We start from the raw sequence: 20,955 nt of genomic DNA on the forward strand, positions 1-20,955 counted from the left end.
GAAACGGTTAATTTCCAGAGTTATGTTGCACCATATTATACTTGTAATAAATCGATGAAAGGAGACCATATCTTTAAGAATTGTTCTGATTTTCCTGCTAGGACGAATCTCATATCTTCGAGATGTAGCATTTCAGACATGCTTGTGGTCCACATTTTAAGCATTGGGGTGGGTGCATTTTTCCAAAATTTGAGTATACGTTTTTTTGCTGTTATCAAGCTATAGTTAAGGAAACAATTTTGAAATGAAGTTAGCTCAGAGCAGGCTTCCATTGTTCCGAAAATAATCAATTCTGTGTTGGGATCCAATTTTATTTTAAATAGTTTTGTGAAGATTTCAAAGATTTCTTTCCAAAATTTATGAAGTTTTATGCAGTAGACGAGGGAGTGTGCTATAGTTGTTTCTTGAGATAAACATTTATCACATTTGGAAAATTTTTATTCAGTTTGGTTTTCGAGTAATATAGTCTATGTAAAATATGTCTAACATTAATCGAGCATTTATGTACATATAGCAAATATTTATCCCATCTGTCTATAGAAATTTCTGTCATTCTGATTAATTTTTCTGAGTGTATGCCTCCTAGTAACCTTCTCCTCAGCTAACAATAAACCATTCTACATTTCCTTATCATCATCTGCTATAATCTGTTATTTTAACACCTTACCCTCTAGATATCCAGAGGATATCTCTAGACTCCCTCTCCCCTGACTCTCAGTCTGACAAAGCGTCTCGACCAGAAACGTCATCCACTCCTTTTCTCCTGAGATGCTGCCTGTCTTGTTATGTTACTCCAACAATTTGTGTCTATCTTCAGTGTAAACCAGCAGCTGTGCATCCTTCCTACACTTCCAGAATTTCTTTAACTTCCATTTTCTCTCCTCTGTCTTTATCTGCCTCCTCCTCATTCTACTTCCTGTGTACTGATAAGCTGCAATGGACAAGTCTTCAGCCTCATTCTCTCAGCCAGTATCTCTATCATTTATATCATCCAGAAACGTTTGCTCTCTACCCTATCATATGCATTCCAATTGCATTCTTTCCACCTGAAACTTTGATTGATTTCTATCTATTCGCAGTTTTGATGAAGAATTGTTGATCTGAAATGCTAACATTAAATTCATCATTTCAAATAACCAGCCTTTCCAGTTTGTATCAGAACTACCTACATTAGCTATGCCTCTCTCCACGTATACTGCCTGACCCAGTGAATAGATGCAGTATTTTCTATTTTGTTTAAGAGTTTCAACATCTGCAGTGTTTTGCACTTGGATATGAACTGTAACCTGCCCCTCAGTTCAGTGAGTGAAGGAATGCTCCTGGGCCAGATGGCAGGTCCAAGATAGAAGTAGAGGTGGCCTCCGGTGACCGGCTGTAACCTGCTGTGACGTCCAGTGACCTCCCAATCTGCAGAACGCTCGTTCTTTCTGCACATTTTGAGAACGGGGGGGGGGGGGGGGGGGGGGGGGGGGAGAGAAGTCAAGCTGCGGGAGGCGTGGCGCGAGCATGCTTGGGCTGGGCGCAGGGCTTTAGTCCACTGCGGCAGGGGGCGCGGGGCCTGGAAGCAGGTGGGCCTCGATTGGTGGGCATGTGGGCATTGTGACGTCAGCAGCTCGAGCGGCGATTTTTTATTTTTTTTTTTAAAGTGAATTTTGTGATCAATTTTATTCAAGATCTGGGGAAATAATTGACCAAGGAGTGGATTTCTGAACTCATAAGATAAATCGCTACCGAAATTGTAAAAATCTCTGCGTTTTTGTGTCTGGTTTTCGAGGAGATACGTTTCAAATGCAAAATGCCGTACACCCACACCCACACACACACACACACACACACACACACACACACACACACACACACACACACACACACACACACACACACACACACACACACACACACACACACACACACACACACACAGAGTTTTAAAAGTATATAGATAGATCTGGCGGATATATAGAAGGAACTGTCAGAGGAAGTGGTAAAGGCAGGTTTAAATTCTGGCATTATAAAAGGCACTTACACACCTTCATGGATAGGAAAGGTATAGAAGGATATGGGCCAGGCACAGCCAAGGGGGACTAGCTCGGTTAGGCAACTTGGTCAGCATAGACAAATTGAGCCAAAGGGTCTATCTCAGCAATGACTAAAATGACAATTATTAGGAAGTTGATGGACATATTTGCAAGAAAATAGGTACAGGTTATTAAATAAGATTGGGATTATTGTGAGAGCCAGCACAGACTTATTTGGCGGAATGGCATTGTTGAAAGTGGCAAAGAAATATGATCATAAAAATGAAATCACAGCAGAATATATGCTGTGTGATATCACATGGTGTTCGTGCTTCTTTTGAACATCCACACACATATTTGGACCCTTCTCCATAACTTTATCCTGCACTCCCACAGTAAATGCAATGATCCAACCTAGGGCCCAGAAGTGTATCAACTTAGGACGGGGCTAATTTATTGCACTACTCCTCGACCATCAGAAGGCCAGAAACAAGGGAGGAAAATGTTCTCCTGAATCTATGAAGATGCTCAGTCTCAGCGAAGTGGATAAATGTTTGGCCACATGTCCGCTCGCGTGATGGAATAATGAAGTATAATTTGGTGTAGTTCAGATACTGGCCAAGCTGCTGTTCCACAGAGGGTCCCTAGAGCGGCAGAAAATTCACACCAGGACCATGACCACCCAGGATCACCACTGTGGGACCGCTGCACAATTCTTTGTTTTGGACAATATAGTGTTTTTGGTGCATTGCTTTCCTTCAGTCACAATGAATGAGCCCAAGATACAGATCTATAATTTAGTGAAGTAACAGACCCGAAGATACTTAATGCTCAGTCTGTTCTGCCATTTATGTTTAGCAGGGATGCAGGGGAAATAAACAGAAGAAGTTCAGCGTTGACAGAGAATTGTTTGCTTTTCCTGTAGGAAACTATTGAGCTTGGACCTGTTCCTGGAAATAAGAGCATGCAGATGTGATCAACGCTGACAAGAGGCATGGTTGATCTTGGCATGATAACTGAAGGCTTTGGCAAGGACATATTAAGCGAGGGTTTGGCCAGGAGCAGTGCAGTGTGAACCTTACGTGGCACATAAGACATGGAGGAACATTGTAGATTCTGTTGAGGCCACGGCACACGAGGTGGAAAAGAAATGAGAAATAGATGGGAGGGAAGTCATCCATCACTCTAAGTATTTATTCCTCCTGTCACCTGTAACTACAGTGTACATCAATGACAGATTCGCTACTTCAACTCCCCAACTATCCTGGGCTGGACCTTGCAGCTTCAAAGGAGAAGGCCATCAGTTTCCCTCCAAATCACTCATGAACCTTACTTGACAATAGATTGTCACAGGGTCGTAGAGCCAGACAGCATGGAAACATGGCCTTTGGCACAACTTGCCCAGGCTGACCAGGTTGCCCCTCAGGTGCCATTAAATTTTGCCCCTTTCACCTTAAACCCAGGGCCTTTGCTTCTTAATTCCTTTATTCTGGGTAAAAGATTCACCCTATCTATTCTCCTCATGATCTTAAATACTTTTATAAGATCATTCCCCAGCCTCCTGTGCTCCTAGTCTTCATCTGCCCAGGCTCTCCCTATCTCAGGCCCTTAGGTCCAGGCAATATTCTCATGAAGCGTTTCGGCCTGAAACGTTGCCTATTTCCTTCGCTCCATAGATGCCGCTGCACCCGCTGAGTTTCTCCAGCTTTTTTGTGTACCTTTAATATTCTCATGAATCTTTGTGCTCTTTCCAGTTTAACAACATCATTCCTATAGCAGGGTGACCAAAACTGACAATAATATTCCAAATTCAGCCTCACCAACATTTTGTACAGCATTAACATAACATCCAAACTTCTATAATCAATACCCGGCTGAATGCACCAAAAGCCTTCTTGACCAACCTATCTTCCCATGACATCACTTTCATGGAACTATGTACCTGCACTCCCAGATACTCTACAATTTTCCACCCTCTGCTTCCTGCCCAATAACTATCCAGTCGGTTCGCTCTCCCTGGATCCCATGCGATCTAACCTTCCAGAGCAGCCTACCACGTGGAAACTTATCAATTGCCTTTCTGACGTCCATGTAGGCTTTGCTCTCATCAACCATTTTAGTTACTTCTTTAAAAAACTCAATCAGATTCATAAGACATGATCTCCCATGTACAAAACCATGTCCCTTAATCAGCCCCTGTCTATCCAAATACATACATATCTTAACCCTCAGAATTATCTCCAGTACTGTTACCTACTACAGAAGTTAGGCTCACTGGTTCCTTAATCATTGCTAGATCTTAGACTGGTACCTCCCTGTCCTAATTGTACCGTGGAGCACCTACTCCAAATGGACTGTAATGTTTCAGGAAGAAGGCTCTCCACCATCTTCTCCAAGGCAGTTAGAGAAAGGCCTTATCTGTGACACATTAATAAAATAATCAAACAAGGCTGGGATCACTCTTTGCTGAGTGATAGATGTGGTAACCTTTTTCATGCCAGATATCCCTGTTGTCTTGCAAGCTTGTGAAGACATTTCAGGAGACATCCACTAAATTTGCATATTTCCTGAACTTTCTCCCACTTACCTGTTTGACCCTGTACTTTGACATGTATTTGGACTCTCCCTGCTTCTTTCCCCTTCAATTGCTGATTGTCCCAGCATGGCCGCATTATTGATCTGGGCCTGTGGTAGTTGCTTTGTTATTCCCCTCAGTAGAGTGACAAAGTCATCATTACAGCAGCAGGTGTTTGGGAATGTACAGATCTTTAATTTTACTACTTCAACATTGCGATTAGCTTTGGTCACCCTGTTTTAGGAATGATGTTGTCAAACTGGAAAGAATGCAAACATTGTGGATTGAAGTACAAGGTGCTCCTGTGCTGTACTTTTCTAGGTTCTATGATAACATCAGAGCATGAAGAGGCCATTCAGTATCACTGGGCTGAATGGTCTATTCTTGTTTAACTAGATCATAATTGATATACATCTTAACTTCATCAATCCACATTGGTTCTCTAGCCCTCAATATTTAGATCCTTAAAGGTATCCAGAACCTGACTGAACATTAATAACAAATTGCATGTGGTCTGGACATTTAGATACATCTATCTATCTATCTATCTATCTATATATCTATAAAACTCTGGGGCTATCCGTCCGCCTGCCGTCCGGATCTCTTTCTGCCTTTTGATTCGTGCCTGATACCCGCAGATGTCCAATCGGAATGGCCGATGCTCGCAGATGTCCAATCGGAACGGATCCATTTGCATGTACGGCTGCCGGCTGCATTTCTTCCTTTGATTCATTGCCACGCCCAATCCAGACGCTCAATCTCCGAGATCTTTTCCATTTTGGTAGAGATTTCGCTTTTCTTTCTAAGTATCCGCTCCTCATTACATTTTGTCGTGTTGAAGTACACGTTTTTAATCAAATCCTTCTCCCCCCCACCCCCAAGTATTTCAAAAATAAACTGGCTTCTCCATTTACATGTCAGCTTCCAACACACTTCGAAACAAAGTTGCAAGACAGGAACACTCTGAACCTTTCACTGCTGCAGCAGGCAGGGTAGGTGCCATTGGATTTTCTTTTAAATCCACTGCTGAAGGAGGCAGGGCAGTGTTGGAATCTTACTTTTGAGAACGGCTTCAGTTCCATTGGAGGAGACGGGTGCATGGTGGAATATTGGGTTGGGGGATCACACCATTGGGGGAGCAGACCCAACGGGTCTGCACTTGGTCTAGTTTCATATAAATGTACTATTAATATCACATAATTTCAGATGTATGCATGTCTGCAAGTGGTCACCTACCTGTGGGTTATGCCCGCATGAGTATGTTTTAACAGCACAGTGGTTCAGCTGGTAGAGCTGCTGCCTTGCACGTCAGAGACCCTGGTACAATCTTCACCCCAAGTGCTGTGTGGGGGTTTGCATGTTTTCCCTGTGAGCGTGTGGTTTTCCTCTGGGTGCTCCGGTGTCCTCCCACATCCCTAAGAAGCGTGGGTTTATAGGTTAAGTGGCCTCTATAAATCAGAATCAGAATCAGAATCAGAATCAATTTATTTGTCATTTGGACCCCTGGAGGTCCAAACGAAATGCCGTTTCTGCAGCCATACATAACACACAAATAGACCCCAGACACAACATAATTACATTTAACATAAACATCCATCACATAACTGTGATGGAGGCCAAATAAACGTATCTCTCCACTGCACTCTCCCCCCCCCCCCGATGTCAGAGTCAAAGTCATAGCCCCCGGCTGGCGATGGCGATTGTCCCGCGGCCATTAAAGCCACGCCGGGTGGTGCGAGGTCGCACACCGGGTCTTGGTGTTGGTGCCCCCGGTGTGCGCTCGCAGAGTCCGCGGCCACTCCAGCCGCGCGGGGCAGCGGTGCTAGGCCCCGCTCCAGGAGCTCTTCGACCCCGCAACTCGGGCGGGAGAAGTCGCCGCCGCAGAAGCCCTGAAAAGCGGTCTCCCCCCAGGGAGCCGTGGGCTCGGCGCCGTCATAAATTGCCCCGACTGTGTAGGATGCAAAAATGGAATAACACAGATTCATATAGAACTATTGTGAATCAGTGGTCAATGGGCTCGAAGGGCTTAAGGGCCCGTTTCTCTGCTGTATCTCTAACCTAAACATTCTTTTTTTTGTATGGGTACATACACTTGCATGGAAAACCATGTGCATCCACATACATGAATATACTGCATGGCAACACTGTATGCATGAAGTATTAGTGGGCATTTACGTGTTTATCGATGTGCATATGTCCATTTGTGCTTGTAGTTTCTGTGATCTGCTGGACTAGGGAAGCTGTAAAGTGAGGTTTGCAATTGAACTGTTGCCTTTTATTCCACAGATGTTTGCTTTTACTGACAATAAATTCCATCTCAAAACAACCACCTTCCTTCCAGGAAAAGCAATGTGCCAGCGGTTCTTTAATTTTCTGACGTGTTTGTGCAATTAATCAAATTGATAGGATTATACAGATATTGTTGTTGCTGTTTCTGGTCCCTGCTGACTTGAAATTCATATCTTACGGATGCTTTGGGGTCATTAATCTGAGTGTTTTACCCTAGAGATTTGTGATGGGGATCACCTAAGTCTGCTCCCCTTCTTGCATTCAGCAAAACCTTTAATACATAGCAAACAGATGTCCTTGTCAAAGCTTCAATTGTACCATGCAAATTGTTGCCAGTGACTGTCACAGCCATGCAAACTTCATTTTACCATGTCCCCATTATTCCACCGTCCTTTGGACATTTTCAACAGTGTCATATAATTTGGTAGGAAAAATGAAGACAGGCAAAATAATATACGAGCACAAATACAAATGAGTGCAGAAACCGGGAGAATTGTGTATATGTGCAGGGGCGGAACACCCGGGGGGGGCAGAGGGGACACGTCCCCCCCCCATGTTTTGAGAGGTGGGCGACATCCCCACCAGGTTAACCTGCCTGGGCTTGCGGGAAATATGGCCAGCGCGGAGAAGCAGCGCTGGTATCCCATCAGTCCAGACAGGGCTGTTAGTTAACCCGGTGAGACAGGCAGTTGAGCTGCATTTAGCGCTGGATTGAGCCTCCAAAGCCTCGTGCGCGTGTGAGTGTGTGCACAGCCACCAAAAAATTGTGTCCCCCGTCCCCTCCATGTTTTGATAGTGAGTTCCGTTCTTGTATATGTGCATTTACCTCTATAAAAAGACTAGCTGAGTTTTGTTCAGCAGATCATAGGAATTATGTGAATTCTGTGAATTCAGGAAACGTTTGGTGCAAAGGTTCAGAGATGAGGAAGTTCCATTATAGGAAACGCCAGGATTCTTCTCATTTGTGGAGGGAAAGTTTAGATGTGATTTGGTGGAAGTATTCAAGGTCATGAGAGTTTAGGCAGAGCAAACAAGGAATATTTTCTATTGGCAGAAGGGTTGATAACAAGAGAATACAGATTTAAGGAATTTTCTGAATGAATTGGGCAAAAAGCAGAGGGTTATCCTGACTTTGCTTGAATGGGCGGGGAAAGAGATTTGATTGTGGTTTGGAGAAGCATATGTGGATGGAAACCTGAGGGAGAATATAATTGCAGGGATTATGCAGAAAAAGTCAGACAATAAAACTGAATGGATTACATCTGCAAGATGCTAGCATGAGTTCCGTGAGCAGAATGGCAGCTTTTTCACTGTAATGTTTATGGGATGTGAACATCATTGGCAATGCCAGTATTTAATGCCCTCTCCTAAACGACTCTAATCCAAGCACACAGTTAAGAGTCCACTCTACTGATGTGGCAAGTTTTTAATATAATATCCTGAAAGTCATTAATGGAAGAAATAATTTTTTTTATAATCTGCTTTACCACTACTGAGAGTTTCTTTTTTAATTCCATATTTTCAAATTACTTGAATTCAGAAATCCTTTGCTACCCTGGTGAAATGCAAACTTGTCTCTCTGGACCTAATTTCCAAACTGGCTGCCAGTCCAGTAACATAATTACTGTTCCATTCTGTGAGGTACAGTGCTACAGTGATTATCATGTGTTCCAAGTTATTAATAGAACACTGCAATAATTTCGGCCCGAAACGTTGCCTATTTCCTTCGCTCCATAGATGCTGCTGCACCCGCTGAGTTTCTCCAGCTTTTTTGTGTAACTGCAATACAATATCTGGATTTGCGCAAATATCCAGCATGGTTTGGATTAAATTAGAACAGTAGCATTGTACGTTTAATGAATCCATATTCCAGTATGGAATAACTTTCCCATTGGAATGAAGATGAATACATGAGCGTCCTGTCAGGAAAACATACAAGGCTTGGAGATTCTTTAACGCAACTCTGCTTCACATTTTTGCAACTATATTCATCATGTCTTTCACCCTGATTATTTGTGCAGCTGTTGTTGTCCCCTTTCCAAATGGCCTGCACCAAGGCTTTGAAATGGCTGCTGTTACTTGGCCTATGTGATACCATATAGGTGCCAACTGTGATCGCTACATCCAGCAGTGTGAGGCACCATCGAAGGGCTATCACAGTGGCTGAATGATTCTGGATAATAGTGGCCCCATTCTGGAAGCCTGCGAGCCTTGCTTGCAAGAGCATCAATATTGGCTCATCAATGGAAAAGTTGGCTAATTAGACAGCCCAATCGTTATAGAATACAAGCCAAGCTTTTAAGGGCATCATGGCTGAGTTGGTAGCAATTCGTACTGTGGCACTTCAGAACCGGTTAGCATTAGACTTCCTATTGGCTAAGGAAGGTGGTACTTGTGCCATCATTGGTCAGGAGTGTTGTACATACATTCCTGATTCATCTGATCTTGGTGAAACCTCCAAAAGAAATCTTGTCGTCGGGCGACTAGACTGACATCTTACATTTGTTTTCCAGACACATTTTATTTAGCACAGTCTCAGTTCATTAATTCATGCATCATTAATATATAAATTGATTGATTGATTCATTCATTCGGAACTGTTAGCTTTTATACAGAATTCGACCCTTGTAGTTGTGCACACTCTCTAATTTCTTAGCCGTAACAACAGCTGTGTCAACCGGACCGTGCAGCAGCAGGTGAAGACGGGCTCGCTGGAGCAGACCAGCGGCATCGGCGTCTAGTTTATAAATGAAATGACACAAGGTGCTGGAGTAACTAAACAGACTGAATCAGTCTAAAGAAGGGTCCCGACCCAAAACTTTACTTATTCATGTTCTCCAGAGATGCTGCCTAACGTTGAGTTTCTCCAGTGCTTTGTGTATACCTGTGTATTAACGAAATAGTTCTACTACATACAATGATAATACATCGCTCGGTTATAATGGGTAATCGGCAAGAACGGACACCATTTCCCTCCCTATGATCTGTTATAACAAGGCTTCACTGGATATGCACAAGTCCGGTGAGGTTCATGTACAATGAAAATCTTGCTTGAAGCTTTATAATGGACATGTGGAGTCAGACAACATAGAAAAATATAGATTATACATCAATTGCACAAATTCTACAAGGGGTGAAAAGAAAAAGACTGCACCAAAAAAAAGCAAGACATTAGTGCAAAACATAATTATAAAACAACTCAATGGTGGTGCAAGAGGCGTGCCGAGGTAGGATCAGGGCTGGCAGGTTCAAAAATGAGATGGAGTAGCTGTTACTGAAACATAGAAACATAGAAAATAGGTGCAGGAGTAGGCCATTCGGCCCTTCAAGCCTGCACCGCCATTCAATATGATCATGGCTGATCATCCAACTCGGTATCTTGTACCTGCCTTCTCTCCATACCCCCTGATCCCTTTAGCCACAAGGGCCACATCTAACTCCCTCTTAAATATAGCCAATGAACTGGCCTCAACTACCCTCTGTGGCAGAGAGTTCCAGAGACTAACCACTCTCTGTGTGAAAAATGTTTTTCTCATCTCGGTCCTAAAGGATTTCCCCTTTATCCTTAAACTGTGACCCCTTGCCCTGGAATTCCCCAACATCGGGAACAATCTTCCTGCATCTAGCCTGTCCAACCCCTTAAGAATTTTGTAAGTTTCTATAAGATTGACCTGCTGAGTGCCCCCCCCCACCCCCCCCCCCCCCCCCCCCCCCCCCCCCCCCCCCCCCCCCCCCCCCCCCCCCCCCTGGACTGTCTCCCTCGGATGGTCACGACACACAGCTTATTTATTTTACTTTTCTTTTTCATCGGTTGGAACTGCATAATAAATCTCGTTGCACTGACGTGCAATGACAATAAAAGATAGTATTATTATTATTATTATTATTAAGGATGACCATGTTTCCACGACAGTCCTCCGCTCTACCAACTGAGCTACCGAAGGAAGCTGGTGGTTTGTTGACTTCATGATTCTTTACCCCCTGCCTATTGGTAGAGCGAGACATGGGCATAGCCCAGATAGAGGTGAATCCTTGATGATAGATGCCGCCATCTTGTGGCAGTGTCTCATGTAGATGCCCTTATCATTTGGGCATATGCTGTTCCCATGTACCTCTGACCTTTTCCTTTAACAACACAGCTTGAATATTCTTAAATGTCCTGGTGGTATCTATTTCAATAGCGAACTATAAACATTATATATTCCACAGCCTTGCAACGTGTGTAAAAGGGTTTCTCCTCCCTCTCTCTCTCTCTCTCTCTCTCTCTCTCTCTCTTTTTTTGTTCTTGACCTCAAAGTCATCAAAGTAAAAAATGTCTTAAAATATGTTCCACCGTTTCATTATTTTGTAATCAGTAATGTTCCAATGAAAAGTAGCACCTGTTACTGAGGTTTTTAGGAATCAAAGAAAACCTATCAGTTTGAATCGGCAGCCATCCGACTCAAGAGTGCAACCCAAGGAACCATGGCTGGCACTAATCCAAACCGGAGCAACTAATTAAGTTCTGCTCGGGATCCATAATCAGCAAATTGAACGTGCAGCTTTCCAAGATCGACAACAGTGGTGATTGCAAAATCTTTTCTCCGTAGTGTCCCTAGTCAACTTAGCTATTTAGGATACAAGTTTAAAGGAAGTGAAACAGAGCTTTTTAGTTGATGAACACAGAAAAGTCAGCCAAGATATTCAGAACCTGTTTAGCTTTCTTTCATTGAACGCAACAGAACAAACATACACATACAGGCCAAGATAAGAATTAAACTTAAAAGGATGGCACAAGCCTTCAGATGAAACTGGTCTGGAACCAATTAAGCAGCAGCTTTGATCAACGAGATTTTACTTTCAATCCAGAACACCCATGGCTTGACAGATCAACGCTGAACGGGGCACTGGGAAATGAGTTGTTTTTTAGAAAGCAACTGTGATTTGTTATTGAAGTTAAACCATTTGAAGCAATCATCAACTTAATGTGATTTGGAGTTAATTAGACCGGAATACTTAACTCAGCTATAAGTCTAAAATCTAAGTGATTTTCCACACTGGTTCTGATGAATGTGTTTTATTAGTGCAGGCTTTGTGCAATTTTGTTTAAAGGTTTACCAAAGTTTATTGAAGGAATGCAATAAAAGCGCAGGAGAATGGATTTTCATGTACATACCACATTTTATTTTTTTCTGGCTCTCCACATTTAAAAAGAATGACAAGTAGAGCCTTTGGTATTATTTAAGAAACATAGCAGGCATTAAACACAATAAGCACCCACAGACTGCATTTAATAATGACGAAATAACTATTTTTTAATACTTAAAGTACTGGAGAAACTTAGTGGGTCCGACAGCATCACTGGAGAACATGAATAGGCGACGTTTCGGGTCGGGACCCTTCTTCAGACTGGTGCTCCAGCACTTCGTATTTTGCAGAAGATTCCAGCATCTGCAGTTCCTTGTTGGCGATTTAGAGTCCTACAGCCCCATTATGCCTGCTCACACACAAAGACACTGCTAGGACCTGGCATGAACAACAACAGACAGCATTTGACACTCTTAAACGGCAGATGTCGGCCACCACTACTCTAGCATACGTTGATCATAGACTACCTGGTACACTTACATGTGATGCCTCACAACATGGCCTGGGCGCTGCATGCCTTCAAAATGATGGCCATGGCAATAAGCCTGTTGCCTATGCCTCGCGCACCATGTCTGACACAGAACAACGATACGCCCAAATCGAAAAGGAATTACTAGAGGTTGTTTTTGCCTGCGAAAAGTTCAACGATTTCATCTTTGGTCGCACAGTTACAGTTGAAACCGACCACCAACCTCTTATCAGCATTTTCAATAAACCCATTCATAGATCTCCAGCGTGCCTACAACGGAAGTTACTACAACTTCAGAAATATGACATCGTCCACACCTACAAACATGGAAAGGATATGCACCTGGCGGACACTCTTCCATGCGCACCTCGGAAAACCTGCGAGGATCTACCCTCGCACGATGATGACTTTATCATGATGTCGGTATCCTTCATCCCTTCATCATGGATGGATGACTTAGTTGCCCACACTGCCACCGACAAGACCCTACTGTCCCTGACCTCTGTCATTAGCGTGGCTGGCCAGACAAGCACTACAACGTTCCTTTGCCAGTCCGACCTTTCATCCCTGTTCGGGACGAATTAGTGCTACAAGACGGGATGGTTTTAAAAGGACACAAGGCCGTGGTTCCTGCTTCGCTACGTCACCAGTATTTTGACACTGTCCATGCTGGACACCCAGGCTCTGAAGCCACTGTTTCACAGGCAAAAAGCATGTTTTGAAGCAATCTGGACTGGCCTGGCATGGCCGAATACATCAACGACAATGTGGCAGCTTGTGCTGTGTGTAATAGCATGGCACCTCATCAACAAAAGCAACCACTTCTGCCACATCTTGTACCTGCGCTCTCATAGTCTACAGTGGCAGCTGATTTATTTGAGTGGCACGGCAAGCAGTACCTGGTGCTTATGGATTCATATTCAGGATGGTTGGACATTGATTTTCTCAGTAGCCCCACTTCCAGTGGTGTGATTTCAAAATTATCTCGTCATTTTTCAATCCATGGATCTCCAGGCAAGCTGCTGACTGACAATGTCAGCCAGTTCACCAGCCAACAATTCGGAGAGTTTGCAAGACAATGGAATTTTCACCACATCACCAGCAGTCCTGAGTATCCACAGTCTAATGGACTGGCTGAACGGGCTGTCCGGATTGCAAAACAACTCATGGAGCGCTCTCACACGGCCAAATCTGACGTATTCCTGGATTTGCTCAATTTACGCAACATTTCCCGTGACCCTGCCTTGGGTTCCCCAGCTCAACGATTATTGTCAAGGCAGACCCATACCCCGTTGCCCGTCACAGAACAAATGTTAATCCCACTTCTGACACCATGTCAATTTAGAGTCCTTGTGATAATAAAGACATGCCATATCAGGTTATACACTGTTTATTCAGGATAAACAATTACAAGTTCTCACTTGAGAGTTTACTTCAGACTACCGAGTGCAGTAGACCACCGCCGCTAATAAGCTAGTGGGCGTAACTACAAAAGCAGGACTCATAACACGAGCCATTAATCTACACTTGTGGAAATTGTTAATGATGTGCATTAAGGGAATGAAGAGATAAATATTGACCATAACACTGCTTCAATATAGTATAGTTTCCTTTCAAATACACCTTACAGAGAGGTTTTCAGAATAACATCAGTGGTCTGACAGTATAGCACTTTGTTCTCACTGTGCTAAATTCTCAACCTCCTTTTATTGAACTCAGATTTCTGGAGAAGGACTTGAACTCACAACCCTCTGACTCAGAAGTGATTGTGTCATAATATTAAGCCAGAACTTACATCATGTACAATCATGTAATAAATACTCCTTTGGTATATTGGATTTCAATTGATCCCTGTGATTTTCCACATAAAGATCAAGGTATATAGTGAAATATCCTTTTAAAATTAAAATGTATTAATTTTTATTACTTCAAAATCCATTTTATTTGAAACATTAATGAAAAAATTATAATATTGCAACATAGTTTGTTTTTTTTGTGTCACAGTTCATTGTCGAAATTGTAGTTAAGAACACAATGTTCACTCACACCTCAGACATAAAATGTTCAGAATAATTTACAACAGGATTAGATTTTAAATATTTCAATTTCTCTGCAGACCACTGTTTTCCTTTGCCTAAACTACACACAATGCAGCCTACAAAGGAGTGGTGAATTATTGCCAGCGATTTCTGCATTAAATTATAACATTGACCTGTTGCTGCTATCAGATTGTACTGTACTGTAATGTACGGCTGCAGCACTGATAGGTTTGTTGGGTTTATAATTGCAAAATCCTGGGCCAATTTACTCCAATAAAGATTCCCTAGTAAAGGTGATATACATATACCTTGACTGAAATTGTTTCACAATTTCAATCTAGTATTCTTAAATTTTACTTGGTGAGGCTGCACATGTGTTCTGTTCGATCACTATGCTATATGAAAAATGCCATAAAATTGGAAAGAGAGCAGAAAAGATTTATGAGAGTGGTGCCAGGACTTGAGGGACAACCCTTGGGAGAGGTTGGGCAGACTGGGACTTTATTCCTGACAGGGTAGGAAAGCGAGTGTTGGTCCTGTAGAGATGTATAAAGTCATGAGTGGCATAGATAGGGTGATAAGACATTGGGACAGGCACATGGATAGGAAAAGTTGAAGGATATGAGCGGATCGCAGGCAAATGGGATTACTGTGGCTTAGATGAGGAATATTGGTTAGCATAGATGAGTTGGGCCATACGGTCTGTTTCCATGCTGTATGACTCTAATTGCCTGGGTATGTACATTCAATTCAACATTGATTTTTTTTATGAATACCAGCTGGTAACAATGAAAACAGAACAGGGATTCTGTTTGAAGGATCGTTTCTTTGTAAACGTGCGGTTCGTATCTGAAGCAATTTACATTTACAATCTGTTTTTTTACTCCAGCTTGCCCTCCTGGGACCTACAAGTTGGAAGGGAGGCCGGGGGGCATTAGCACCTGCCTTAAATGTCCCGGCGAGCACGATACCTCCCTACCAGGAAGCACCTCCATCGCGGACTGCGTCTGCAAGCAAGGGTACAGGCTTGTCGGGCAGGTGTGTCAAGGTGAGTCATGGGGAGGACATGGCATGAAGCCCTTCATGACAACATTCACCGCAGCATCCATATAATCTTGTACATTGGGTCCAAGGTTGCCAGGTTTCCAGTCTTATCCTGGAATTGTACTCTTGGGACACTGCTGCTAAACATACCTGGAGGGAAAAATCTAATTGAAACTGCAGAATATTGTGCTTTTATTTCATTTTCTTGGAAGATTTTGATTTATGAGTGATTGAATTACTGTTAACAGCAGCATTGTGGCCCAATGGTGCTGTCCCACAGCTACGGTGATCCAGGTTCAGTCCTGACTCTCTGTGCTCTCTTGCCTGGAGGCATGTTCTCCTCGTGACTGTGTGGGTTCCTTCTGGGTACTGCGGTTTCCTGGAATCCAGAGGTAGGAAAGAACCAGAACAAAGTAGGGCTGGCAATAAATGTCCAAGGATGGATGGAGCACAAAATGACCCATTGCTGGCTGGGGAAGTGATGATAACAAAGGGATATGGGGATGCGATCAGTGGAATTAGTAGGACTACTAGGGTGGGGGTGGGAGTGAGGGGCGGGGGGGGGGGGGGGGGGGGGGGGGGGGGGGGGGGGGGTGGGGGGGGGGAGGGGGGGACATGAGGGAATGCACAGGTTACATGAAGTTAGAGAAATAATTTCATACCACAAGGTTGTAAGTTGCTATGTGATTCCCTTTCCAGTTGGTTGTGGGTAGTCAGTGTTCCTGCAGAATAAACCAGTGGAGCATGTGGGAGTGTGGGAGTGTGGGGCAGTGAGAGCCCAGAGGGCATGCAGTGGAACGTCCAGGAATGTATTAAACCTAGACAATACAATATTGAATTGAAAAACCATCAGAAATTATGTTGTTGTCTATTATATAGCTGATTTTCTCTCTGTGAAACTATGAATGTGGATCCCAATAGAAAAATGGGTTCAGTTACATTAATTTTTTCAATATTTTGATAACAATCCAGTAATCGGTAGACACCAGCAATGTTTTATGTAATGCTAACCAGTAGTGGATGGGTGAAATATGTTGACCTTTGTTTAACCAACAATGGATGGTGTAGAAACGAACTGCAGATGATGGTTTAAACTGAAGATAGGCACAAAATGCTGCAGTAACTCAGCGGGACAGGCAGCATCTGTAGAGAGTAGGAATGGGTGACGTTTCGGGACAAGACCCTTCTTCAGACTGAAAGTCACGGGAAATGGAAACGAGAGGTACCAATGATGATCTAGAGAGATATAGAGCAAATGAATGAGAGATATGCAAAAAAATGAACAACGATGAAGGAAAAAAAGCCATTGTTAGCTGTTTGCTAGGTGAGAATGAAAAGCTGGTGTGACTTGGGTGGAAGAGGGATGGAGAGAGAGGGGAATGCAGCGGTTACTTGAAGTTAAATAAATTAATCTTCATCCCCCTGGGTTGTAAACTGCCCAAGTGAAATATGAGATGCTGTTTCTCCAATTTGTGATGTGTTGCGTTCCTCAGTGCTTAACCAGTGATCGACAAGTTAATGTGTTCATTTTTCTTTTGGACGATGAGCAGTGGTCGAGTGCCCCATGTTACAGCCACCTCCAAATGGTTACTTCATACAGAACACGTGTAATAACCTATACAATTCTGCATGTGGAATACGGTGCCGGCTGGGCTTTGATCTCGTGGGAAGCAGCATCCGCCTGTGTCAAACTAATGGCCTCTGGTCAGGTTCAGACCCCGAATGCAGAGGTAACTATTTAAATAAAGACCTTGCAATAAACTTCCATTCCTTTAAACCTGTTATTATCAATTAGCACTTCATGGTTATTATTTGGTTTAAATTACAGGATATCTCCACCTAAAACATATTTGTGAGAGCTACTGAGAACTCTGTTATATTGCACCACAATAGAGAGAAAGTTTATACTCCAACACTAAAGATCTAGTGTGTAAAGATCCAGTTCCTTAATCATATGGCACTGAAGGAGGCCATTGGGCTCCCAGTGCCTGTGCTGGCTCTTTGAAAGACAATCCAACTAGTCCCCAGCCCTGCAAATTGTAGGTTTCAAGTTAAATCCAAATCTCCTTGAAAATCAATTTTGGCACTTCAAATCCACGGCACTTTCAGGCAGAGCTTTCAAAATCTCTCAACAATATGCAGAAACCAGGAAATGCAGATGCTGGTTAATACACAAAAGGACACAAAGTACTGGAGTAATTCGGCAGGTCAGGCAGCATCTCTGTAAAACGTGGATAGGTGATGGTTCAGGTCAAGACCCAAAGTGTGAAGAAGAGTATCAACCCAAAATGTCACCTATCAATGATCTCCAGAGATGCTGCCTGACCTGCTAAGTTACTCCAGCACTGTGTGGCCTTTTGTCTTTCAACAAGCAGCTCAAAGAAAGATTTATTCTTCCAACACCTCAGGTTCACCTTAGTTCTTTCCTTTGGTACTGACTCGCCTGCCAGTGGAATCAATTCTTCCCATCAACACAATCATTAAACCCATTTACAATTTTAATCATTTTGCTTTAACCTTCCCTGAATCTTCTCTGAAGAGAGTGAGGCCAGTTTCTCTAGACTCACCCCATGTAACTTCATCCCTAGTATTATTTGAATCAATGTCTGCATCAGCCCTTGATGTCTATCCTATAGTATGTTGTTTATATGTTGTGATGCCCAACACACTTTAGGGCCTGGTACTGATGCAGAGAGTGATTAGGATAACACCCTGCTGAACAGAATCAGTGGTTCCTACAATGGTAATGCCTTTACTATTGTATTTCATGGCTTTATAAATTGCTTTATAAAAGCAATAAATGCTTTATTTGTAATGAGAAAGCTGATGTGTCCCCCGATCCTCTTTTAAAATGAGGTTAACCAGCATGTGCGTATGTGTGAGCATGAGTGAACGTGCCACAGATGTCAGCTGCATCGCAGTTTACGTCCCAGACTATCTCAGGGTCATGAATTCTTGAGCGTAAGCCACAATCTACTGCAATGCTGGACCTGATGCTGTTTTACGTGCAGTGATAAATTGGAATGCCAATTATCCTTTCAGGTACAAAAAGATGGTGGTCGAAGACTCCAATGTCCTTTTTCAAAAGAGAAATGTGGATTTCTTGATTATGTGCTCTCAGATACCACTGAATTTGGTATTATTTGGCTGAGTGGGCCCTACAAATATAAAAGTTAGGAGCAGAAGGAGATAGACACAAAAAGCTGGAGCAACTCAGCGGGCCAGGCAGCATCTCTGGAGCGAAGGAATGGGTGATGTTTCAGGTCGAGACCCTTCTTTAGACTCCTTGGGCCCTTAACATAGAAACATAGACATAGAAACATAGAAAATAGGTGCAGGAGTAGGCCATTTGGCCGTTCGAGCCTGCACCGCCATTCAATATGATCATGGCTGATCATCCAACTATGTATCCTGTACCTGCCTTCTCTCCATACCCCCGATACCTTTAGCCACAAGGGCCACTCTAACTCCCTCTTAAATATAGACAATGAACTGGCCTCAACTACCTTCTGTGGCAGAGAATTCCACAGATTCACCATTCTCTGTGTGAAAAATGTTTTTCTCATCTCGGTCCTAAAAGATTTCCCCCTTATCCTTAACCTTCCTTGCTGACATGATATATCTTTGTCTCTATATTCACATTGTCGTAGAGCCATATGGAGTTTCTCCCGTACTTTGTACATCATAATTATTTTTATTTGGTTTCATTCCTGACAATGGAATTAAATATCGGTGCTGAATATAAGTGGCCATCAGTCTATTACTGATCATTTGATCCCACAATTCGTAAAAAAAATGTCTAGCCCAACTCTTTTAGAAACTGCACCTCATTAAAGTAATCCTTTTTATTGTGGTTACCGTATTCATACAGTTTCCGGTTTATTTACTGACTCTCTCCTGCTTTTTGTACAGTTCGCACCTGCCCAAGACTACGTAATCCTGAGCATGGATTTATAAACTGCTCAACCCGTGAGACATCCTACAAGACCATCTGCCGTGTGACCTGTAAGAAGGGCTATGTGTTGGAAGGGAGGTCAAAGCTGACTTGTTTGGCCAACATGCTGTGGGATGCGAGGGAACCAAAATGCTCTGGTAAGTCCAGTGAACAATGTGTGGTTGTTGCTGTGCAGAGCCATTACTTATTAAGTTTTCCAATTAGCACCTGTGTCATCCGCAGATGTAACAGCAGAATTTTGATAAATAAATTTGTCAAAAGATGAAGCCTAGAAATCTCTTCAGAGATACTCGGAAAAAAAACGAATGGCTATGTAGTTAGAAATTGGTGTAACTCACAGTGCAACTATTTTTCCCACATTTCACCTGATCTGGACACCATTAATGATATCACCTCCTCACCTCATAATGAGATTTTTTATTTCCCCACCTCACTCCCCTCCCCGCTCAATGTCATCAGAACTGCAACATTTTCAATCGTGAGGGTTTCAACTTTGGTGGTCGGCAAAATGATATTTCACTAACTAACCACCAACTTTGTTTTGTCTGAAATCGTGTGACTTAATGAGCCAATGTTCAAAATGGCTGCTTTGCTCTCATTGAGATCTTTGATCTTTGGTAAACCTAAATACCTCATACGAGCATGACTACTCTGACTATGGATGTGGTGATCAACAAAATATGGGAAGGCATTAATAAACCCATCCCCATGTTTGTAAACATGTTTCTTCCTTTGTAGTACTAATTCAACGTAAGAAAGATGGGAAGATTCAACAATATGTTACTTCACATCATCAGCTGAGTACTCACTATTAATAAAACCCATGCCAAAACTAGGATCACGGGGTGATCGCTGGTCGACGCGGATTCGGTTGGCCATATGACCTGTTTCTGTGCTGTATCTCTAAAGTCTAAAGACCTACGGTACAATGTCAAAATATGGTCATTGATCATTAATCTTTTTATACTAATAAGATTGATAAGCTTTTAACACTAGAGTCTAATAATTCATCTTTCTCCTCTGCGATGCTGCAATTTAGTATCATTCTTACAAATTAATAGGCAACATACATACATTTATACTGTCAGACCAGAGCATGACATTTGGCATTCAACTATATTTTTAATTTTTCTTATGTTAACCTGTGCTGAAACTAATTGCAAGTTCTTAAACAGAATTGCCACAAGGTAAGCAAAACTCTTCCAGCTCCTTAGGAATGTTACCATTGAATGAATGAGAACTGCCTTTATAGTGCTTTAGCAGTGCTGCTACTTTTAGTCATTTGTATCTCTGATTTGGAAATATATCGTTATCATTTTACTGTTAGGATCTAAATGGTGGAAGGCTTGGGGGTAATTCCACCACAAGGATTGCCATGGTTCGAGAAAGCAACTCACTATTCATTACTTTCTCAGGAAGGATTGCCATACCGGCAACTC

At 42.7% G+C, this 20,955-nt stretch overlaps 1 protein-coding gene across 1 annotated transcript in view; it reads left to right on the forward strand.

Annotated features, from left to right (window-relative positions):
* Nucleotides 1–20,955, forward strand: part of svep1 (sushi, von Willebrand factor type A, EGF and pentraxin domain containing 1) — a 161,374-nt gene that overhangs the window by 39,088 nt on the left and 101,331 nt on the right. The window contains exons 4-6 of the mRNA XM_055630810.1: nt 15,407–15,565; nt 17,112–17,291; nt 19,474–19,653. Of these exons, the coding sequence (XP_055486785.1) occupies nt 15,407–15,565; nt 17,112–17,291; nt 19,474–19,653 (519 nt within the window). The remainder of the gene's footprint in view (nt 1–15,406; nt 15,566–17,111; nt 17,292–19,473; nt 19,654–20,955) is intronic.

The sequence above is a fragment of the Leucoraja erinacea genome, chromosome 3, assembly GCF_028641065.1.
Source record: "Leucoraja erinacea ecotype New England chromosome 3, Leri_hhj_1, whole genome shotgun sequence".
Classification (NCBI taxonomy): Eukaryota; Metazoa; Chordata; class Chondrichthyes; order Rajiformes; family Rajidae; genus Leucoraja; species Leucoraja erinaceus.